This window comes from Colletotrichum higginsianum, chromosome 2 (assembly GCF_001672515.1).
Source record: "Colletotrichum higginsianum IMI 349063 chromosome 2, whole genome shotgun sequence".
Taxonomy (NCBI): domain Eukaryota; kingdom Fungi; phylum Ascomycota; class Sordariomycetes; order Glomerellales; family Glomerellaceae; genus Colletotrichum; species Colletotrichum higginsianum.
This window is the reverse complement of record NC_030955.1, coordinates 3,051,667-3,074,801: the sequence shown is the minus strand read 5'-3', so window position 1 is coordinate 3,074,801 and position 23,135 is coordinate 3,051,667. Positions and strand designations below refer to the sequence as shown.

The 23,135-nt window shown below is 56.5% G+C and overlaps 6 protein-coding genes across 6 annotated transcripts; 4 read left to right on the top strand and 2 right to left on the bottom strand.

The window, feature by feature from the left end:
- Positions 1-844: 844 nt before the first annotated feature.
- Positions 845-3,523, bottom strand: CH63R_02648 (Pak-box p21-rho-binding protein; the record flags this gene model as incomplete). The annotated part of the gene is made up of 1 exon (XM_018297623.1): positions 845-3,523. The coding sequence occupies one exon, from the start codon at positions 3,521-3,523 to the stop codon at positions 845-847; it is 2,679 nt and encodes an 892-aa protein (XP_018162439.1).
- Positions 3,524-4,709: 1,186 nt separating this feature from the next.
- Positions 4,710-4,973, top strand: CH63R_02647 (uncharacterized protein; the record flags this gene model as incomplete). The annotated part of the gene is made up of 1 exon (XM_018297622.1): positions 4,710-4,973. The coding sequence occupies one exon, from the start codon at positions 4,710-4,712 to the stop codon at positions 4,971-4,973; it is 264 nt and encodes an 87-aa protein (XP_018162438.1).
- Positions 4,974-9,209: 4,236 nt separating this feature from the next.
- Positions 9,210-9,488, top strand: CH63R_02646 (uncharacterized protein; the record flags this gene model as incomplete). Its single annotated transcript, XM_018297621.1, has 2 exons — positions 9,210-9,220; positions 9,317-9,488. 2 exons carry the CDS (start codon positions 9,210-9,212, stop codon positions 9,486-9,488), a joined length of 183 nt encoding a protein of 60 aa, XP_018162437.1.
- Positions 9,489-16,111: 6,623 nt separating this feature from the next.
- Positions 16,112-16,348, top strand: CH63R_02645 (uncharacterized protein; the record flags this gene model as incomplete). The annotated part of the gene is made up of 1 exon (XM_018297620.1): positions 16,112-16,348. One exon carries the CDS (start codon positions 16,112-16,114, stop codon positions 16,346-16,348), a length of 237 nt encoding a protein of 78 aa, XP_018162436.1.
- Positions 16,349-17,530: 1,182 nt separating this feature from the next.
- CH63R_02644 (uncharacterized protein) lies at positions 17,531-18,733 on the bottom strand (the record flags this gene model as incomplete). The annotated part of the gene is made up of 1 exon (XM_018297619.1): positions 17,531-18,733. One exon carries the CDS (start codon positions 18,731-18,733, stop codon positions 17,531-17,533), a length of 1,203 nt encoding a protein of 400 aa, XP_018162435.1.
- Positions 18,734-20,497: 1,764 nt separating this feature from the next.
- CH63R_02643 (Duf803 domain membrane protein) lies at positions 20,498-22,599 on the top strand (the record flags this gene model as incomplete). Its single annotated transcript, XM_018297618.1, has 2 exons — positions 20,498-21,329; positions 21,389-22,599. The coding sequence occupies 2 exons, from the start codon at positions 20,498-20,500 to the stop codon at positions 22,597-22,599; spliced, it is 2,043 nt and encodes a 680-aa protein (XP_018162434.1).
- Positions 22,600-23,135: the final 536 nt, after the last annotated feature.

Sequence of the window (23,135 nt, the reverse complement as noted above, 5' to 3'; positions counted from 1 at the left end):
CACCTTTCCCCACAGCATCCCCCCTTTCTCGATGCGTGTATGCACCATGAGAAGAAACAGAATTTGTAGAAAGAAAAAAGACCTTCTCCGTCCGTCATCATGCCTCCTTCGCAGTTGGCCCTGATTGATCTCGTTCCTCCTTTTTTTTTCTTTCCCTTCCCGCCTACACGCCCTGAATTCTTACACAACTGCTTTTTTTCTTTTCTTTTCCTCCTCTTTTTTAACCCCCCCCCCCTTTCCGTTTCCTGCTATCTCTTCCTTCCCGTCTTCTGTCTCCATTTGTCATGAATCCATCAAATCATACCCGGCGGAGGCTCCGTCCCTTCCGAAGGAGGTGCCTCTCCCTTGCCGTTGTGAAACTTTTTGTACAAAATAACAGTAATCAGTAGGTGGCGGTGATGCCAATGGTGGTAGTATAAATGTTGAAGGAAAAAACTTGACTCCTTGAAGTGCGCCCGTTGTGGTGGTGGTGATGAAACGGACTTCGCCGTCGGCTCTTCCTTCCGAGAGGGCCTGTAGACAAAAGGAAATGGGGTTTGATGCCGAGCCGCGGCAGCCATGGTAGGCGGTCTATGTGCAAGAGAGAGAGAGAGGGAAAAAGCAAGTGTTGAGCCCGCGAGAGAAACTCCTCCGAATGTGCCAAAAGTCTATAACGAACCACGGCAGTCTCGGAAATGCCGCCGCGACATGTAGAGAAGCAAGAAAGGATGTGTGAAAGATGAGTGTTTGGTAGGGGATGTGAAAAGTGTGTGGTATGTAGTGTTTGTGTATGTGTGTGTGTGTGTGTGTATGTGTGAGTCGTCGACTTGGGATGTGTGGCTGTTATGTGTAGGGCCCCAAACTCTTAGATTCGGCTGCCCGAGTAGATGGGCGGGAAAAGAGCGTACTGCCCGGGAGGCGGAGGGGCGCTCAGAGTCTGCGCACGTTGGCGTCGGTGCTGGTTGACGGGCTCCTTCGTCTTGTAGAGCGGCAGATTCTCTTGGGACTGGCTGGCATCGAGCCGTCCCGAGGCGGCGCGCATGTCGCCCGTCGAACGAGACATGGCCAGGACCTCGTCAGACTCGGGCAGAGGCGTCATGGTGGACTTTAGTCCCCTAGGGGACCCGAGGGCGAGTTCGGGGAAGTCGTCGGCGCTGAACGAACGCGAGTGGTCGCTGCCTTCGAACTTGGGGTTCCATCCTTCAAACGTCGTGCTTCCCGTGTACCTGGTCAGCGCCGTCCATGTCGAGTTGGTAGAGGCGTGGCGCGCTCCCGTCGAGCTGGTCTGGCTTGACGAGTTGCTGCCGGTCGTCGACGTGCTGGCGCGGTCTCGGGCGAACAGGCCAGGGGTTTCCATCGTCAGCACGGGCTCCTCGTCGAAGGAAAAGTGGTCCGAGTTGTGCCTCGAAATCTCGACGGGGTACAAGTCCGTATCCGATTCGGCCAGCATCTGCTGGCGGTAGTCTCCGGGGATGAGAAGCGATGGCGACAGGTTGAACCCGTGGGACTCCTTGAAGCTCGAAGCATGCGATGCCGTCCTCACGTGGAGGTGCGAGGTGCCTCTGTAGTTCGTCTCCTTCCGGGGGTGTGAGAAGTTGGATTTGACGGGCAATGTCGTCGTTACGGTGGGCGTGATGGCCTCGTGGCCGCTTGTCGAGGTCTGGCTGGCGGGGCTCAGCGCTGGCATGTTGTCCATGTGTTGTCCGCTTGGTGCCGGTATCAGTCCGGCCGAAAGCGGCGCCACGAAGAAGTTGTCCGTGTCGAAGTTGGTTAGCACGAAACTTTCCCTCACGAGGTCCAAGGACGGACGGTCCCATGCGTAATCGCAATCGGCCTCGACCTCATGCTCGTAGCAATAATCAATGTCGTCCTCCCAGCTGGCCCGGCGAGGAGCCTCGGCCGCGTCGGACTCGGCCTCCTGAACCTCCCTCGGCGCTTTCTGTGTAGCTAGCACGTCGAGGCTGCCACCCAGCGTGTCCGACGCGCCGCTCGGCGGCCGTTCGGGATCGTCTTGCGTTTGCGCCAGCTGCCTCAAAACAGGCACGGACTGGCTTCCCCGGAGCGATGAACGCGTGCTGACCAAGCTGCCACGAGACCGTCCAGTCGAGACATACTGCTCCTCCTCCTCGGGCACGTCTGGCAATGCCATCTCGTAAGAAAAATTGGTGCTGGCGGTCAGCGGCCACGCCGCATCGTCGGGGGTAGTGATTGCGTGGGAGAATCGCGGGTCCGTCAGCACCTCCAGGCCGCCGGAAGACGTCGTCTCTTGAGCGGTAGCCGTAGGCTCGATGCCATCGGTTACTGCTTCGGAGAAGCCGGGGTTCTGGATGCCGTTGCTGGTCTGGGGGCGTTGCGGTGCGCCGCTGTCGGCCGTGGCGACGGATTCCTGGGAGACCGTAAAGTGTTTCGCGATCCGGCTCGACGACCTGGGCGGGGGGACGGGCGAGCCCGGGAGGGTGGGCGACATGGGCTCTTCGCGAATGGGCGACCTAGGCGGCCGCGGGGGCGCCGGCCGTGGCGGGCTCGAGCGCAGTTGTTCCTGTGAGCGGGTGTGTTTAATCATCCGCCGGGGCGCCGAGGGAGGGCCTGTGTGCCGGGAAATGGTGGGTGGACGGTTTAGCGACAGGTCTGCTGCGCTAGTTTCGCCTGATGAGGCGGCAGCGGCGGCGGCGCCATCTTGCAGCGTGTGCAGCGCTTCGGACGAGAAATTGGCAAAGTGCAGGTCCTCGACGTCGAACCCGCGGGGCTGGCCAGTGGTCGGCCGTTGGCCGGCGCGGATGGCGGAAAACTCGCTCACCAGCTCGGCACGGCTGCCCCGCTGAAGGTCCGGCAGGTGGTCCCGTTTGGTGTGAGTGACGTGTTGGAAGTTGTAGGGGCCCGATATCTGCAGCTTTCGTGCCAGGGCCGGGTCGTCACCTAGGTCGTCCTGCCTTAGAGTCCTGCGACGGCCGAAAATGGATGGAATGAAGTGGTCCTTGTTCGTCGAGGTCGGACCATCGAGGACAAGCTCACCGGGATGCAAGGAAGTGCCAGAGGGCGTCTGGTTGCTACTCTCCCGCTTCATCCTGGCCCTGCGGTTGAAGATGGTCTTGCCAAAGAGCTGCACGCTCTCTGGGCGGTCTCGGGACGACGGCATGGTACTCGAGGTTGAGCGGCCGGAAGAACGTCTCGAGATGGTGATGGTTTCCAGGGTGTGTTCCCACGATCGGTCCGAGTTGAGTGAGCGCAGCGAGGACGACGAGCCGGAGGACGTGGTTGCGTGGCTCTTGTGCTTGTCCGCGGCCGAGGCCCTCTTCATCTGCTTGCTCAGGGCACGAATTCTTTCTGGCGATGGCGGTCCATCAAGAGCAGGCTCGAGCAAATCCGTGATGTTGTCTGGGTGAAACTGGGTAGAAAGAAGAGGGAGGGGAGGTGGTGGCTGTTGTCTGCTGTGGAGGGAAGGCGACGGCGGCGAGCTATCTTTGTTGTTGCCGGTGCTGGCCCTCTCTTTCCTTCGGTTTGGCTTGTAGGCCGAGTAATACGGCAGTGGAGCGGTAGCCCACATCTTGTTTTCGACTTAATGCAGAGGGCGACGTCAAGCCAGGCGTGCCCCCTCTCAAGGATTCCCCTTCCTCTCCAGTGCGCTTTGTGGACGGGTTCCAAGTAAGTCGAGGGTTTTTTCTTCTCTGCTGTTCCCGCTTTGTTTACTGTCCTTACTATACGATAAAAAAACTGGGCCGGCTTGGATCTGGATCTTTCGGGGTCGGGATCGAGGGTGTACGATTGGGGAGTGAGGGAGTGAGAGATATGTAATGGGAGAGAGGAGAGTGCGAAAGAGAACAGGACACACGCGCACAAACAGAGAGAGAGAGAGAGTGTGTGTGTGTGTGAAAGAGTGTAAGTAAGAGTAGAGTGAGAGAGCGTGTGTAGTAGTGAGTAGTCTGCGTAAGAAAATCGGATGTCGTACGTGCGTGCGTGCGTGCGTGTTGTGGTTTGTGTGTGTGTGTGTGTGTGTGTGTGTGTGTGTGTGTGTGTGTGTGGGTTGTGCGGTGGGCGCTGTTGAGGGGAAGAGGTTGTCAACCAGCATCAACCGTCCAGGACCCCTTTACGGATACTTTTGTTCGTTTCGTCCTGGGAGAGCGACAGGTAACAAGAGACAAGTTAGACCAGTGGGGGATGCGCTCGGGACTGGCAATATATTTAAGATGGTGCTGTTCTCAATGCGTTGTGAGCTGGGGGGTCGGGATCCGAACATTGGGATCCGTCAACCTGTGCTTTCTTTGGGCGAGGAGCCAGACCAAGACCAAGTCGACCATAGGGAAGAAGGGGGGAGGGGAATAGAGACCGGGGAAGGGATGTCAACGGCGGCGCCCCGTTGTTACCACTTAGCCCAGTGCGATGCTCACAGTTCTCGAAGTATCGCAGAGCCTAGTCCCAGAATGCGACGCCGCAGCATCCCCCCGTTCGTCCCCTCTTCCAGGATATCTGACAAGGGGGGTTTCCAAGGGTGGTGGTGTAGGGGTCGGGCTGTGAGGATGCTGCCGGGGGTGTGGTGTGGTCGTCTAGGGTGCCCGGTTGTAAGGATTGAGGGGGCTGCCGGTCGATTGTAAGTGGGTGAGTGGATGGACGGCAGGGTACGAACTCTCTCTCTCTCTCTCTCTCTCTCCCCCTCTCTCACTCACTCTCACCCACCAAGCGAATAGCGTGAGCAACATCTGGTATCCATCCACAGACAGTGCAGAAAGCACAGAATGGCAAGCAAGAAGCAAGCGACGGACCTCTTCCTCCCCTCTCCTCCTCCTCCTCTTCTTCTTTTACCACCAGTCCAGCAATCCACGGCCGGTGCGAAGTCGGCGGCCGCGGCGGCGGTCATGCAGGACGCGGCGATACTGGGCGGACTGGCCGCAGACGGTCCGGGGGATGCTGGCCGGGAAAATCTCCCCAACATTGATTATCCCTCCTCTCGGAGCACTGCAGCATGCACCCTGAAGACCGACTGGTCGACACTGTGGTGACAATGTCGGCATTTCCAAATACTTGGTGGGCCGCACCTCCCTGCCACAGACACTGAATGCAGTTGACGAGTTGACGATTGGTGAGGTTTAGATGGCAGACCAGGTGACAGGAAGACTGATTCCATATCAGCTTCAACTCGGCGAGTCGCGCGCGAGACTTGCAACGTACTAAATGAGGGCCGTGAGATTTCCGTCGGCATGGTTTACCAATATCCCGTAGTCGCAGGGCTGGCTGACATTTTGCTCAAAGTGGGGTCCAATAACATACGAGAAGCCTCATCGCGGCAGGTGGACGGGATAAAGCCTGTTCGCCTGTTCCCCAGACGAGTCGAACAGGGACGCCAAATGACGACGGGAAATGAGATTGGTTCGCACTCGACCATTTGGCATACACCATGCGTGCGTTGCAAGATGGCTAATAACAGTCATGCACTATGGAGGCGGGGAGGAGAGTGAGTTGGTAAGTTTGCTGTGTCTGTCTAGAATGGTCGCGTCGACGGCGCCGGTTTGCCGTGCCGTTCAATGCTTGCTGCTCGCTATCTATCCAGGAGGCGGGCGCCATGCACAATTGCGACGTCGCAAGCGCGGCGCCTCGCCAAGATGCTCGTTGGACTTTGGTTGGATTCTCGTTGTTGGGTTCGCGTTTGGCGGCTGCATCCTTTCATCGCTGGAGGTATACAAGCATGTAGACAAATCACGAAGCAGCCGCCACTGACCAAAGTTTCTATTTGCAGTTGGCCTTGAAGCTTGCTTCGCAATCCCGGGGCCCACCACGCGGAAGTCTGGAAGCCTTCCATACTTTTTCTTTTTGCGCTCTTTTTTTGTTTTGGGGGGAGGAGGGTTGAAAAGGCGGACCAGTCACGCTGCTGGGCTGTTGTCGCGCTTTTACATGACGCGTTTGCCCCAAAATGCTTGCTTCTTGCTTTTCTCATCCGCCCATTTTGGGTTCCTCCTCTTCCGTTTTCTTTGTTTCTTTCTTCAACGGCATAACACTATGGTATGATGTGTCTTTGGCGTGGCGCAAACTTGAGGGGAATCACCCTTGCAGCTGCGGTATGCGGCAGTTTGTCTCACACTTGACGTCGTCTTTACTTGGGTACTTGGAGACACCAGGCGGTTGGCATGTACGAACACTGCGTACGACGCGTGTGGGTGTCGTGCTGCACAGCCGTCTGTCGGCACCGTCCACGGTAGAATGAGGATGGATGATCCCGGGCCAACAACAGCCGCGAAGACATTCTCTTTCTTTGTCTCCCTGTCGGTTGCACAACAATGCTTCCATGTTTGTGTCGAGGTGACGAGATCACGGCCGTCTTTTTCTCAAAGCCAGTCTGTCCAATTCGGAAAAGGGGCGAAATCCCCCCCTCCGAGGGGAAAAAGAACAAGAAAGCCACCCAGGCATCTCTTCAAGACAGCCAAACTCCATGGGCCACCATGCATGGACGCTTGGGTGGCGGCAAACTGCTGTACAGACCCGGCCGTACCCAAGATTGAATCAGTTTCATCCGAACGCCGGCCAAACATTGGATCGACCCGCCAGGAAATTGGGTTAAGGTTCTGGGGTCGTTGCCCTTCCATTGAGCTGTCGTTTCAACACAAAGTGCTGTCAAGCTCTGACGCTTGTGTGTTGGTGGCGGCCCGGGCAAAGGCTTTCCAAGGCCGGGCTGCCCTTTGTCGTCTGAACTTGTGACATCCAGGACCGCGAGACCAGCTCTAGCAGATATGTTTCGATGGCTAGGCCAAAAGGTTAAGAGATGGCTCGTCTGAACGCTTTAGCCAACGGGTTCCCGCAGCAAACATACGAACGTTGCGATACGTTAACGGAAGGGGGTTTGGTTTGGTTTGGTGACAGGTCGTCGACAACCTTTTGAGTGACGAAGCCCATGCTATGGCGTGTATCGCTAGTCCGAATCGATCAATCCTGTAAGGCCGCTCGCCTGCCCACCTTCCATTTTTTGATTTGTTATCTTTATCTTTTTTTTCCCGGGTCTCCCAACTCTTTTTGCGTGCTGCCCGGAAACCAGACCAACGTTATTCGCACCTCGATACAATATGGTTTGAGACGTGCGCAATAGGTGTCCCACTGGAATACCAGATCGTAAGAGGTTTCGAACCGGAGCGGTGGAATCATATTCTTGTCTTTCTTTACTCCTACTCGACGTGGCTAGCCCCGTGGATACTCATCTGTCTGAGGCGTTTGAAGATTTCCAAAGCGTGCCGACCAGCGCCAGCGCCAGAGCCAGATCCAGATTGTGACAGATCATGATCGACGCCTCCCAGACTCCAGAGGGCTGTGACCCCCGCTCGAGGGCTTTTTCCAGTGCCACGAATAGTAAGGCCTGGGTCCATGGTCTGTGGGCACGCTGCACTATGGACAGGGGGTCGCACAATTGTGGACTTGACAGCTTGCCGGCCGTACGGTCTTGCTTCTTCGTCCGCGAAAGAGCCCGTCCCAGGGCCATGTTGCGAGTGAGGTGCCGAGGGCGTGCACAGTCATCCAGCATCCGTCAGCCAGAGCCAGGCATACATACACTCCTGTAGTCTCTCAGTTGTTCAATCTGTTGAGGTTTTTCGGGCTCATGCAGCGCGCCGCTCGGCGTCGAAGGAACGAAGCGGTCAAGGCCGTGACGGAGCCAGCCCCCCCCCCCCCCCCCCCCCCCGGCCTCGATAGTTAATGCCGTACAATGCCGGAGTGTCTCATGTTTCAAAACCGGCGCTGGCATGGCCGTTAGGTTCGCGGTGGTAACAAACGGGAGGGGGCCTCTGAGACAGCCTAATTAATCATTTGGCGGAGGAGGGTGAGACAATAGCCGTTGTTGGCACTATTGTGTATGGCGGTGCGAATGAAGTACGAATCGTGTAGATGAGCGACGACGTGCCAAACTCGCGCGCCCCCTCGAAGGCCGATACCCCTAGCTTCTCAGATTTACGATAGACTGGCGACGTACGCTGCAGGAAAAAGAATTGAAGTGACAGGCTCGTGAGTCGCATCCGCTCTGCCCTGTCGATATTTTGTCGGTCGGTCGGTTCTGGAATTCCCCGTGGTACCCGAGTTCGTGCTGGGTTACCTAACCAGCCGCTTGCGGACGCCTGCGGACAGAACAAAACACTCAGGGTGCCAGGGGGCAAGGCAGGCCATGCCGCCATGGCAAGGCGACGCCGAGCTTGACCGGGGCAGGCTCAGGGCTGGTTCAGACTGGGTTGAGCTGGGGCTTGGGAAGGGCCAGCCACGTTTGCTCCACGGGGGATCCGGAGCTGGTGCATGCCCGACCATTACCATGTCGGCTTTCAAATATGCCTCTCTTCCTATCCCGCACATGCATGTGCTCCTTGCCCAAGACCCATCAACTCTTCCTAGATAGTGACGTCCGCCCGTCGGGTCCTTTTGTCGATAACGGGCAGCTCGGGGGGGCCGCGGGGGGGAAGAGAAAGAGGATGACGACAGCGGGGGTTTTGGGCTCGACTAGGAACTCGTCATGCTGTCGTGAGAATGATTCACAAAGAACAGATGGAGCTGATGCTGCTGTCAATGTAGTGTAGTGTTGCGTACATGCGATTGTGCCGCAACACGCGTTTGGCCCAAGCTTCGTGATACTGCTCATAAGTCAGACGATCACTGGGGCAGCAGCGATAGCTGCTCCTTTTGCTAGAAGCGCACTAGCTCAAAGTTCTGGGCCAGTTGAGCATACCCGCTGCAACTTCGCCGGGTCCAGGTCGAGCCCGCAATCCGAGCTCTGTCAGATTGTGAGTCCGTCCGGCATCCCAGCTGGGGACTGAGTCGCGACACGACACGAGCCTTGTACACTATAGCCCCCCATGTAGTCCACTCCGAACCTGTTGCTCATGTCTTCTCCATTGGGAGCACCGGATGTTGTCAAGGCCCGTCAGAACTCTCATTGAGCTTTGGCTCCTACCAAGAAAGGGGACCCGAGAGTGCGTCTTTTTTTTTCTTTCCCACATTCCCTCGTTGTGGCTTTTCTTGCTGAGCAGGACAGGCCAGCAGCTGGCAAGCTTGCTAGCCTAAGCGTTGGCTTAAGGCGGACCTGAGTTGCGTGCCTGCATGGCCCCAACGCACAGACGGCGAGGGAGCCGTTTTCCCTTTGGTTTCCACTGTCCCACAGAGGCGGGACGACTGCCTATTCGTTGGAAGCGAGGGTGATGGAGAAGCATGGCGGCGGGGGCCGCGGTTGGTATACGTAGGTAGTCTGGAACAGAACATGCCCGTTGACCGGCCTGATGGCTGCAAGGTACGCATAGTAGCCAGCTTTTAACACGCTCTGTACGTATGATGCTGCGTAATGCGTACGGCAGCTCAAGTCAGCTACCCCCCTCACGACTCGCAGTGAGGCGGATGGCCAGGCAGAGCGCGAGGGCGACGTAGCCGAGGGGCGTGAGATGATCACTGATGACGGACGGATGGGCGGGGGGGCAAGCCGCGGTGCAGCAGTGCGGCAGAGCAGAAGCAAGTGTGGAATGCCAAGCGAGGCCGAGGCCGTCTGCAGGGGCAGTGGATAAGGTACGGGATTGATGTCCAATGGATGCACACGTCCCTCTCCGCGGCGAGTGATGGAAGTGGCTTCGATTGGGGGTTCAATTTCTGATTTCCGGCCGGTGGTGGTGATAGCCGTGGTGGTGAAAGCTATGGTGGTGATGGTGGTGGTGGTGTTCACCGATGCGGGTGCCGGATTCTGCAGATGGAGCTCCCAGGAGGCCGGTGGGAAACAAAGTTTGCTAGGCTCTTTTTACGTACCCATAACATCAACGATACGACACTTGAGAAGCATTGCAAAGTACACAGGCGGCCCGCACATGGCGATTTGTCGTATGTGGCCTTGAGTAGTGCGTATTCTCTCTCGGAAAGGGAAAGAGAGAAAGGGATCAAGACCCTAGTCGAAATGGTGTTGCATCCGCAGCTTGGAGGGCGGCGGGAGTGGGCAGGTGGACGGGTAGAAAATCCAGGGTTCCGGGTATGCGTGTCCAGCACTAACCTACCGAGGGTGCTGTGATTCTGTACTGTACTGTAGAAGGGGGGGTGGGTGATGGTAGTGGGTGTTGTGCTGTTTGGAAATTCATGAGCACACATTTGGATCTCAAATTGGTGCCGACTGATTCAGGACGCCATATCGCGAATTGGAATTGCGGTTGTGATGAGGCAGTCTGATTGGGCAATTGATTGACATTGCACTTGCCGGACAGAGGTCGGTGACAGGCGGATAAGGCGGAACCTCGGAGGAAAAGCTGGAGGCAGGAGATGAGCTTTTCCAGATTGCCGCATGGCAGCGCATGGGAAGCCTGTCCAGTTTGTCATTTGACCTGCCTCTCCTGTCTGGTACTTGCTTTATTGAGAGAGAGAAAGAGAGAGATGGAGATATTGAGATTGGGAGAGATGGAGATGTCCGTGGCCAAGCTGGGAGGGGCGAAATGTGTCTGTTGAGAAATGCTCTATACTGTCTTTTGTTTGTCCCTGTCTTCTGTCTAGGGGTTTGATACGACTGACGCCATCTCGATTCTGCACGCAGTCAGATCTGCATCCGTGGATCCGATTATGGCTCGGGCTCCGGGCACGGCTCCCCGACTGGACGGGCTGACTATTCGTTCCTGGAAGGAGGACAGACAAGAAAGCGAATGGAGATGGAAGCCGGGAGGGACTGGATTGGATTGGATTGCGTCGAATCGAGGGCGGGGACGTTGGAGCAGGCAGACTCCAGATTTCCAGACAGAGAGAGCAATGGAGCAAGGCAGGCGCAGATGGATGCAGATGCAGCTTACACAGGTCATTATTGCACGCACGCGCATCTTTGCCTGTTCCTGCCTTGCCCTGCCTTACCTTGCATTGCCTTACTTTGCCTTGTCTGGTTGGACCTGTCAGACTCAGGAATGGTGCCTGTCGTTCTCTGCTGTCCCTTCCGCCGTTAGGGCCATGGTCCCACTCCGAGCTCTTCCTAGCGCGCCGTTCTCCACACTCGCATCTGCAGCACCCCGAGTTTAGCCCAGCTACAGTGCGAAGAGACTGTGTCCTGGAGTTGTCCACTGTAGCACTGTGAGGCGGCGTTGGACGAGCCTCGAGGGGGAGGTCCGTCCCACTTGGACTGGCCAGGGTCCTCCCAATCCACAGAATCAATCTCATAGTGGCACAGGGGACCGACTGACTTCCCAAAGGGAGCACGACTAACACGACACTGTCGTTGTTACTGTCACTGTCCCTGTCTGTCCCCTCTCTCTCTTTTTCTCTTTCCTTCTCTCTATCTTCTTTGATCCTATCTCCCTTCCCTCCCGACCAACTCCTCGCTCGCGCTTCTGCTTGGTCTTTGGCACCGTGGAACGATCCGTCTCCTCCTCGTAACACAGCGCGGTCCCCCTTCCGCCTCTTACGGATGATGCGTTTGCGGCCTGGCCTGCACGGTCGGGGCGAAAGCGGCGCGGTTGCTGATAATGCTGAGGATCGAGGTGGGGTTAACCGGCGACGCTGCTGGGTCCCAGAGGTCTAGCCCTTTTGCTGATGACTCTCGTTGTTGGACTTTTCCTCGGCTCGCCTCTTGGGAGCCGGGGATCTGGGGACTCCTCAAAATGTGGGCAAAGGGTTCGGATTTCTCGTTGATAATGGGGTTGGTTGATGAGGTGCTCACTGCGTACTGGGGGGTGCCATGGCCCAGCCGCGCGCGCTTTATCGACTCATTGAATACGACGGGACAACGAACCCAAACAAATCCCCGAGAGAGATTCCATCCATCTTGCTCGTTGCCCTCGGGTCGGGTCCAAAGTCCAGGCTCCCCATATCTGGAGCGAAGCCCGCCAACCCCGTGCTTGTCAGAAACTACCCTATCCCTAGCTACACCAGCTCTCACGAGTTATAGTACAGTATTCCGTGCCCTTCCTTGACCTATCTTACCTTGGACAGGTGTGCACAGCATCTATATCACCAGATACCACTGGAGGCCATCCTCTGGCTCTCGCGGTCGCTGGACCTTCCAATTGGAGGGATAGCGACGAGGAGGGTGGGCGGGTGCTATGGGGTTCAATGCACTGTGGGCGATTCCACAACGCCCAAGAAACGGGACACGGACGCCGGTCCTGGTCGATGTTGCAACGGTTGGATATCAAGGATGTTCTGCAGGAGACGGCGCCCTCTCCCGCCCCTCCAGCACCCGTTGGCTAGATGGCTGGCTTTGCTTTGCCTTGCCTTCCTCTTGTCGCTTGTTGTCTGTCCGTCCATCAAGCGACAGAAGACTCGGGGAGGGGAAAAGACCAAACGCAAAGTAAGTTGCGCTAAGCCAAATTCGAGAAAGCCCGTCTTATTTCCAGATGTTGACACTACTACACTTGCTTGGTATGAGTTGAAGAAGAGAGAATGAATGACGTGATGTGCGAAACGGGTACGCCGTCCGACTTGTCGAGATTTTACGACGACGACGACGACGACGACGACAACCCTTACATCACTGTCATTTGGAGCGAGAGGAGCAACGCGCCTCATCCACGGTCCAGGAGGCACGTCGACGCTACCTGGAGAAGTTGGCCTTGTCCTGCCTATCCCGTCTTGAGGTTATTTTCTGCTACAGGGTGCCCATCGCCATCGCCATCGCCAACCATCATCCATCAACGAACCCTCCCACCATTCTTGCCTTCCTATTCCTTCCGCCTGCTGCCTTGCAGCACACACACACACACACACACACACACACACACAAAATAGCCAAGGCCATGCGGCCGGGAGATTAAAGATGTTCTGTTGGAGGGTCGCGTCCTGAGCCAGTCAAGCCTGGGCCTGGGTACCGGGTGCAGTTCTTCATCAAACAGTACATGAGAGCGAGGTAAGGCTCCCCGCTGCAGCTTACGGATGACTTGACGTAGGTCCGTCTTGCCTAATTACAAGACGCATGTTCAGCTACCTCCGACAGCAAAGACCAGCCTTCGGGACGATGCCTCTTGGCGGATTGCAACGCCGTCATTTCCAGAATGTCAGCCAGGGCCGCTCCTTTGGGGCTTTGCCTTGTCGGTGCATCATCATCAATCTTCCTCGACCATGTGAAGGCGGCTATGACGCCCTAGAGCAACGTCGGAACAGGATGCACATCGGGTGTAAATACTATGAGCAGCACTCCGAACAGAAAGACACAATGAGAGGAAGACGCCAGCGCCGAAAGAAGAGCACCGCTCGCGCGAGAGCAAGGTGGATTGGCATCCGAGGGAGCAAAATAAAAATAAAAATAAAAGTAAAACAAAAAGCATCCAAAGACGCGAGAATTCAATATTGTACGCGAGGTGCCTGCGGCTTTGGCAAAATGCGGAATAGACGATTGGACGCGTTGGTGGTCTCCCAATGCGGAGAAAGGATGAGATCCTGGGGAACGATCACACCTGCATCAATATCTCTCTCTTGCAGGAGGATTTCAAACTTTTAGAGGGACCGGTTTTCTCAACGCCGCGGTCTGGAAGGATAAAAAGCTTCAGTACTGACAAAAAAACAGGAGGGAAAGGGCGATGCCAATCCGCCGCCTACTCGTTCAACATGGAATACGGTGCTAGTCTCTGCGCAAGCGAACAGGAGGATCGTCAAGGACGGGTGCTACTACGTCCAGACAAGCAACCGTGGACCATCGCACGCCCATCCGTGTCTCGCTTCCCGGAAGCTGGGAATCGAACGTCTGTGGTGTGTGTCGCGTCGGCCTCGACAGAGTCTCGGCTGACGGAAGGTGATTGTGGCTACACTACCCTGTACCACTCCCACTGCTGCTGCTGCTGCTGCTGCTAATTCTACTACTGGCGAAAAAAACTCTGTTGGGGGATGCGCCGAGCTCCAAACATACATACATACATACATACATACATACACGACCCTGCACTGTGCCGCCGCGAGGCATCGAGTATCTCAAGGGGTCTTGCATGGGCTAACGACGGATTCGTCAGCCGGTGTGACGGTCCAACTGCTAGCTGCGTGAAGCCAAGTCAATCCTTTCTCTCTCTCTCTCTCTCTCACTCTCTCAACAACGCCCGGATCGGCCCTGCGCGAGTGAGTGAGTCTGCAAGGTCCCGCGAAGCTCACATGGCATTGAAGTCCCCCCTCCCCCTCGAGACTAGGACAGATGGCCCGCTTTCGCGACCTGCCTCGCAAGTCGTGCATGAGCATGAGCATGAGTATGAGCAGGGTTGCCAAAGATTATCTTGGTTTGTCACAATAGCACCAACAATCGCCGAGAGACGCATCATACTGGAGTACACACACACACCTTTCGGGATGGATGGGTTGAGGCCTGGTTACATCCATCATCCATCTCCTGTCGGTAAACTCCTTCATCGAGGTTGCTGGAACTTGGAACCTCCAAGGGACGAACCATCAGCGGGTGAGCTGGGTGCCACACTTGTTCTCGCTCGTATCGATCTGGGGATATGCTGGCGACACTCGCAAGTCGAGCCCCCTTGCCCAAATCCCCCGAACCCCCAACATGCTTTCCGACATCACGCCACCGCCGACAGCATGTTACTCGCTCAACTCCCCCCATTCCCTAGCCGCATCATCTGGATTACACACCCGTGACAAACCTCTTTTTCCTTCCTCTTTGTCTTTCCACCGCCGATCTTATTGCATCTGGTTGGCAGTGTGATGGTGCAATGGAAGTCTCAAGAGTGGGGACAGTGGCCTCCATCGACCTCTCGAGGGTCTCAACCACGACCGTGACCCCCGCCCCGAGCAGGGAGAATCCCGATGGCTTGGGCGCGTCGGTGCCGGCTCCGCACACCGGCCTCCAGGTCACGGCCGTCGGTTCACCTACTCTGCCTTCTGGATTGCGTGCTGTGGGACTCCGCCGGCCGGCGATCCCCTTTCTCTGTAATGTATCCCGTAGAATAAAAAGACGATCGCGGACGCGGTATCGCCGTTCGATTCTCGAACGATATTCCCTGCCGGGCTTCCGCGCTGCCTGGACCCGGGGTTCTGCCTATGCCCCTGGGAGAGACTCGATGCAGGGCAATAATGCCTTTTTCTTATTATAGCGTCCTTTCTATTGCGTTTCCCCCTGCTTTTGTCGTTGCCGCGTCTTCGAGACTCTCTTTGCGTCGGCCCTGGGGGTTTCATCGCTCTCATACATCTATCGGCCCTCGCAGTCATATACCCAGGTTGAGTACACACAACGAGCACATCGTTGACGCAGTGTGTAAGCGACGAGAGTATCGCATCGCCTCGGGAAGAGTCGAAATATACTCCGGGGGCCCCGAGCCGCTCATCGCGAAACGGCTCATACTCCTCACACCATGCACCCGCCATCAGGCTGCTCTCCATCAATGAACTGGGCACAACCCGGACGCGCCTTGTCAATCGTCGATCGCCCTCCACTCCCAGGCGCGCGCAATGTCTCCGGATAAAGTTCTATCAAAGTTTGGACGCTCGGACGGTTGAGATCAGCATAAACATGAAGGATGGGAGGGGCAACAAAAGTCTCCTGCACCGCGCTCAGACTCGAGTTTGTCGATCCTTGCTTTGGAGTACTAAACCTCAAGGCCGTCTTCGCCTTCTACGATCCTTGTGATGCTATTTCGGTCAACAGACAGGGCCAACACGCCAAGGAAAGGGGGGGGGGGGGGGGGGGGTTATGACACTATTATAGTGTTGTCGTCTCTTTGGCTGTCACGAGTCTTATGATATGCTCTCGTCAATAACGGGAGACCAGGCGTTGAGAGGCCACCCTGGCAAGGTCTGGACATCGCGCGTTACCAACGTCCTTCTTTGTATCCTTCCCGTTGACCTCCGTCCACGGCGAATCCGACGTAGGTTTCTTGGCTGTGCGCAGAGCGAACGATGCCGCGAGTTTGACCGGGCTTGCAGAGCGAGCACTTGTGATATCTGACATCGAAACCATCGTTTTTCTTGGACCCTCACGCCATCCTACGATATCCGGCCCTTTCTCTGACAGGCTGGACAGCCAGATAGTCCCCTCTCTGACCGTGCGAGTCCGGATGGCTTGTACCGGGACATCTTTGATGCGCCGGCCGCCCCCATGCAGGAGATCGACTCGTCCGGCCAAATTGGAGAGATCGTCAGCCCCTAGTTCGGGGGATATTGGCCTTTGTGCGGGTGAACCCGGATGGCGCTTCTAGCAACCACCATTCGATGTGAACGGATCCATCCTCGTCTCTTAGCCGCGATGCAGGTTGCCCCGGAACTCGCATCGACAGACGCTCTCGTCGCCGAGCGCGCCCGTGTCGACTCGACGAGACTGACTTCGTGCTTGACGTCCACCGAAGCTCGATACTCGCCCACTGGACCTCCTTTCCACCCAACGCCACCAGGACAATCTATCCCAGATGAAGAAGAGGAGAAACTACTGCCAGCGCGATGTGGTATCCCCATCAAGTATCAGAGCATTGCCGGGGCCTGCTAGCACACCAGCTAGGTGGCCTTGTAACCGACTGTTGCCCGGCGCATCCAACTGCAAGCTAACGAGCCGCTGTCTCTGACTCAAAGTAGCCGACTGGTCTTGGAACGGCTATCACCCGACAGCGTCTCATTGACTGGCAGCACGGACTGACCTCTCGGGTTCTGTCTGGCGTCCGCGCTTGGTGCGGTGGGGGAGAGAAAGACGATCTCCTGACAGGTGTCGAGGAGCCCTCATTGCGCGACGCGTCGCATGGACGAATGGCGGACTAGTGTGCGGCTTGTCTGTCTGTCAAGGAGCTCTGGCGCAATGTTGCACCATGGAAGCGACTGCCGCGCGCTTTACCAAGTCTTGAGTGCCGCAGGACTGATAATATTGTCAAGTTTAAACACACATTTGCTACTTCTTCTGGGAAGGGTGGAAGGGAAGTAGAATACTGATGCCAAGCACCAAGTGAGTAAGGGATAGACTGGCCTGCGTTAAGTTTTCTCCCATTGACCGCGAATTGGTCTGGCGTCCCGATCTTCGTCAGACTGACGAGTTAACCGCGGTTGATGAAGCCCGTCTGACCTGAATGAACACTTGGTGTCGGGGCTTCCAAGCACGATCGTCTCGGGGAGGCACGGGAGCCTTCGGGAAAGATGTGAACTAATGCAACCAAAGTAGCTCATGGGCATGTGTTCGCACTACTGGGTTGTTGGGTTGCGTTCCAGTACGAGACTGAGACTAACACGTTCAGTAGTCGTATGTGCGTTAATAGGGCCACGCCAAGGGCAGAATGTTGAATGATATATTTGTTGATGAATAAAGGAGCCCAAATGACGTCCAAAACAGACGCGGGCGGTAGGTAGACTGATCTAGGATTCCAAACCCTTTTTTACCCTGGAAGGAGAGAAGCAGGGGTCATCAGCCATGCGGGAGTAGAATATGAGAACCTGTGGTTGTGGCCAAAAGGACCGAAAGGAAGATAAAGGACAAAATTCAGGAAGCCGAAGGAGGACTGCATACCCTGTTTACAAACATGAACGTTTCAGTAACCTCAACTTTTGCCCAAGGTCTTAATCTGTACCCTTGGTACTACGTTGGTTGTTCGTACAGATGCCCCCTGGGCCCATCCCACCCCAATAACTCCTCCAAGCGAGGTGACAAAAGAAAAGAAGAAGGGAAAAGGACGAAAAAGTCACTGCTTCATTTCCAGAACCAACTACTCTTGTCGTTATTATCCCTCTCGCTGTCTTGCTGCTGCTGCTGCCGCTGCCGGTCTTTCTTGTTACTGCCATCGGTCGAGAAGCTCGCCGACCAGGCGTACTCGGAACGCCTCTCAGTCTGCCTGCCAACCTCCTCACCCCTGTCGTTGAAAGTTGTGACGGTCTTGGTAACGTGGACGTTACCATTTGCGTCCTCGTGCTCTTGGACCTTTTCCACCACTCTCCAGCCCGAGGGAAGACCCTGGGGCGAGAGATCTCGCGTGGTTGAATGTGACTCGGATGACTCTGATGGAGTCGCAGACGTTTCGCGGGACGTGTTGAAGCGAGCCTTGCCTATAACTGACAAGTATGAATCCTCCTCCGTCTCCCCATGATGGACTCGTTCGGGACGAGCCAGCCTTTCCCGAGCACAGTTCTCAACTGCAGAGCGCTTCCCCGTCTCCTGAGGCGATGACTGGCTGGGAACGGACGGCAACCGCCGCTCGTGAAAGGGGTCGTCCTGCTCCTGCAACCAGCGCTTCCACCGCTCGCTTACAGCGCCGTCCAGCACCTCGGGCCTCGTGTCCCAGCCGTCCCACAGACCCTGGCGGGTAAGCTGGTGAAGCCAGAGAATCGGGGGCAGGCCGTGGGGGAAGGACTCGCGACACTCTTTCCTGAAGCGGACGCGTTCGTTGATCTCCGGTAGGCCCTGGCCACTGCTAACCATGAGCAGGTCCTCGAAGGCGTCCTCGAAGCCGAAGAGGGTCGGGTCGGCGCCCTTGGGCAGGTCCTTCGGAGTAGGCTGCGGCAGGTCGTGGAGTCGCAGCGGCGAGTAGGGCGAGTCGATGAGGAATGATATCCACATGACCTGGTAGAGTGACTCTGTGAGCTTCTCTGTTTCGAAGAGGGCTTGCATCGGCGACATTGACGAGAAAAGGTCAAAGACTGTCGGGTGGGGGTACGGCGAGGACGGCGTGCGAGGGTGGGCGACGGCGTTGGTGGCGCCACCGCCCTCCGACGCAATTGCCGTCCCGCGCTCATGCTCGTCGGCCTGGGACGGTCGGGGAGGTTCGGGCCAGGTGCTGTTGAGACGGGACACAGCGGTCGGAAGGCCCAGAACTCTCTGAAAGGCCGAGGCGACGTGATCGTCCACCTTCTGTTTGAAGCGGACAAAAAAGTTGTCCGAGGGGCCGTTTTCGGGCATAATGGACGAAGTGATTGATAAGATGCCGAGTATCTAAGTGTTTAATCTTAGATGCGGGCTGTGAGTGAGTTTGTGAGCGTCTCAGTTGATGAGATGCTTGTGATTGGGATTTATGCAGGCAATTCGCGGATTGTCTCCGGATGCGTCAAAAGAGGCTCGAGGCCTACATGAACAATATAATATCTGGACGACGGGTCTGACGAGGATGAAGTGTCATGAGAGGGGAGTTGACAACGTTGTTCAGATCAGCTCACCCCGTAGTGGCGATCGGGGGACAGCGGGGTTCCAATGAGGTGGCAGTTGGTTGAGAGAGAAAGAAAGGGAAATCGGAGCCTCTAGAAGTTCCGACAATCATCCCCCCAACAAGCTGGGATTGGATTGGATGGTCAGCAGTGTATCTGGGGTGCATGGGGGGCGAGTGACAGAGTTTCGGTGACGGCTGTAGGTGGCTATCTAAGGTACCTAGTAGGTAGGTATGTAGAGACAAGAACATCCTGGAATAATTCAGCCCGGTCAAGCCACATTTAGCTCCCCGCTGCCACAACACGTGCCGGGACCCACGTTCCAATCGTTCAATCGGGGTCCCAAACATCAGCCTCATCCGTTGCCTGGTCCGGTCGGATCGGTCGCTCACTCGTGGTGATGCGTTCCCGAGGACCCATTGCCTCTGGCCAGCGGACGGACGCTAACAAGTACCCGTAGTCCGGTACAGAGTCTGTCTGGCTGGCAGGTAACCACATGCCAACAGTGAAACTAAGCCTCGCTGTGTACCTGTATACACCCAACCACCTTAGCTGCCTAGGTCCTTGGAGAGACAGCATTTTGCAGCAGAATTAGCACAGTTCAGAGCCCGAAACCCCCATCCATATCCGTTGCTGAGCCACACTTGCCTGTCTGCTCTGCCTGCCGAGGTACATACCTAGATGGTACCCACGCAGGTACTTCAGCATCCACTGGGACCATCAAAGGAGGCCCCGCTCGTCCTTTCGGCCGCTCAGGGACTTTCTTTGAAGGCCCTCTCGTCTTTGAGACTTTGAGACTTTGACTGGGGGATTTCGGATTGAATGTGGGAACGTGCCTCATGCCCAGACCCACGTCAGCGAGTCGGTCCTGTCTTGCCGACCGATGCGAGTCCCAGTCGAAGAGGAAGAGAGAAGAACAACACCACCACAAGCAAAGCACCACACAACTTACCAAGTAACAGGAAGAACAGGACGAGCAGCGTCAGCCAAGTTCCATCGGCCAACCACGGGCGCCTGGCATTTGCACTAAATCTTGGTTGTCCTTGAGCTACCTTACCTACCTACCTAGGTAGGTACCAGCAGGTACCTGCCTCCTTACCTTGCCTTAATTACTCTTCTCCAGAGCTACTTTTGCCTACCACTTCCCGTTTCCCACCCGCAGATCCTCATGGCTGGCTACGGCGATTTGCACTTCACATCCTAGGACGACGAACCTATCCTCCCAGTCAGTTTTCTGGTGCTTTCTGTTACCATATCCTTTGCGCCGTCCAGATGATACCGCATCCTACGCGAGCCCATCCATCCACCGCGCTTGGATGCCAGGCGACCGACCCCATTCGCTCCGTCGTCATCGCCAACGTCACCGAACTAGCACTGTTTGCTTGCGCTGCCTCGAGTGGAGGCGAACAAGAAAATTAGCTTGTGATACAGACGGCCGCGACCGATCGAAATCCACCCACCATCTACTCTTCGCCCTTTTCCTTTCCGACATATCCAATTCCTCCCCAGCGTCCACCCGGCCATGACGATAGCCCCTGTGCTCGTCGCCGCCGAACCTGCGGCACGCCCGGACGACGGCAAGGACCTGCAGAACTGGTCCTCGCTCATCGGCATCATCACCGCCATCGTCGGCAACGTCCTCATCGCTTTAGCCCTCAACGTCCAGCGCTACGCACACCTTCGACTTCACCGAGAGCGCATCCGGGTCCGCCGGCGAGCGAAAGAAGCCCTGAAACATGCGCCGCGCGGGGGCCAGACGGGACCCTACGGCTCTGTTGGCCGAGGAGGAGCCGGGGACATGGACGAGAGCCGTGACAACGACAACGGGAACCGTCATGCAGACCACGATGCCGGAGAATCTGAGCCCCTAACGAGATCCTTCCGCTCCGAAGATTCCGCCGGTTCTGACTACTCTGGCGATGAAGACAACGACAAGGGTCCCTCGACGTACCTCCAGTCGCCGTACTGGTGGGCTGGCCAGATCCTGATAACTCTCGGCGAGCTGGGCAACTTCCTGGCTTACGGTTTCGCACCCGCGTCCATCGTATCGCCCCTGGGAGTTGTCGCCCTGATATCCAATTGCGTCATTGCGCCGATAGTGTTCAAGGAGAAGTTCAGGCAGCGCGACTTTTGGGGTGTCATTATCGCCGTCGCCGGCGTCGTTGTTGTCGTTCTGAGCGCCAAGCAGGAGGAGACAAAACTCGACCCCGACGATGTATGGGACGCAATCACGACCTTGGCCTTCGAGATATACCTGGCTGTGACCATATCTTTGATTATCATCCTCATGTGGGCGAGCCCAAAGTACGGCCATCGCACCATCTTGATCGACTTGGGCCTGGTGGGACTCTTTGGTATGTGCCCGCGCTTGACGATGGCGATGATGGGAAATGTTGGCTAACTTTCGTTACAGGTGGCTTCACCGCTCTGTCTACCAAGGGCGTGTCCTCGATATTGTCGACGACCCTCCTGGGCGCATTCAAGACCCCTGTTGCATGGGCGTTGCTCTTCGTCCTACTCTTTACCGCGGTCATGCAGGTGCGCTACGTCAACAAGGCCCTGCAGAGGTTCAGCTCGACGCAGGTCATTCCTATCCAGTTTGTTCTGTTCACTCTCTGTGTCATCATCGGCAGTGCCATCTTGTATCGCGATTTTGAGAGGACGTCTGCCGAACAGGCTGGCAAGTTTATCGGAGGTTGTTTGCTCACCTTTTTTGGCGTCTTCCTCATTACTAGTGGTCGAGTCGAGGAAGACATCGAGGACGGCATGTCCGACGTGGACGGCGTGGAGGAGACCATCGGCCTGGCAGAGCAAGATGGATATAGCCCAACACAGCCGCTGGCGCCTTCATCCACCTCTATCCAATCCTCGACATCGCGCCGCTCCTCTCGAGCTTCCAACGGAGGGCATGCAAACAACGGGTCCAAACCATTCAGTATGCAGCACGATTCTGGGATCCCCACACTCCGCGTCCCCGCGTCCGCGTCAACGGGCAACATTCCCGGCGCGGACGTGGAGCCACTGTTGGCCAACCCGTGGAGTAACTCCGCAGACGAGGTTCTCCCTCCGCCTGGTACGAGGACGATATCCGACGAGTCCATTCACACCTTCCCCGGGCTCGGCTTCTCGCCATCAGAACCCACGACCCCTTACTACGACGGCCAGTTACAACCAAAGTACCCTACAGATAACAGACCAGTCACACCCCGTGCAGCTTTACCGAACCGGCCTCATAGTCATCAGTACCCTGGTCCCCTCTTCTCTCCGTCCCCTCTATCGTCTACGGTCAGCGCCGTGGTCAAGGACACTCTTCTCAGGAACGCGGAAAGTCCGCTACTGCGCCGGCCCTCCGTGCGGAGGTTACGCTCCAGCATCCGGGCCAGTCTTTTCATGCCAGAAAACAGCGAGGGCGCGGATGTCGATGCCGAGAGACGGGACTTGATGAGCCGGGGGGATGATTACACTGACGGAGGCGTCGCTGAGCGTAGTCGGACCGCGGGCGAGGGAGCGTCCAGAGAACCCCATACGGGAAGACCGCGGAGTCTAAGTGATACGCTTAGTGGTTTCTTCAAATCGAAACGGAACAGGAGGGACGCCAATACGGACCCTGAAGAAGGCGTATGAAGGAAGAGGTGGAAACGGGGTTTTTGACCAAAGAAGAGACCCTTCTGATCCGGGAGGGTGGTAAGGCGGCTTGGGTAGGCTTTGTCACATCTTTCCCAGCATTGCATATTGGCGTTCCTGGTAGAAGGAAGCTCTGGAATTGGCTGTCATTGGGTTTTCATCCACTCAACAATCATAAATGTTCATCGTTTTGGGGTGGGGGAGGCGCAGGGATAGGATACTGGGACGTTGTTTTAATTTTTTACCTGTGTATAGACTTTTACCTCCGTTTGTCTCCTTCCTCCCATCCCCACTATATCCTTGGGTTGTGAGTCACGAATACAAGGGGCTCTAGTTCGACATGGTTAAACGATATGCCTTTCAATTCCTCGTATGCACTCGCTGACGGAGACAGTCGGCTGGCCAGTATCGCATCACCTTGCAAACAGGCACGAAGATGAGACCGCGGTTCTTGACAGACTACGTAATGTTGTGGATATCAAGTGAAATTCGATGCTTTTGGATAACCCTCGGTGATGCACTGAGCCCATAATTAC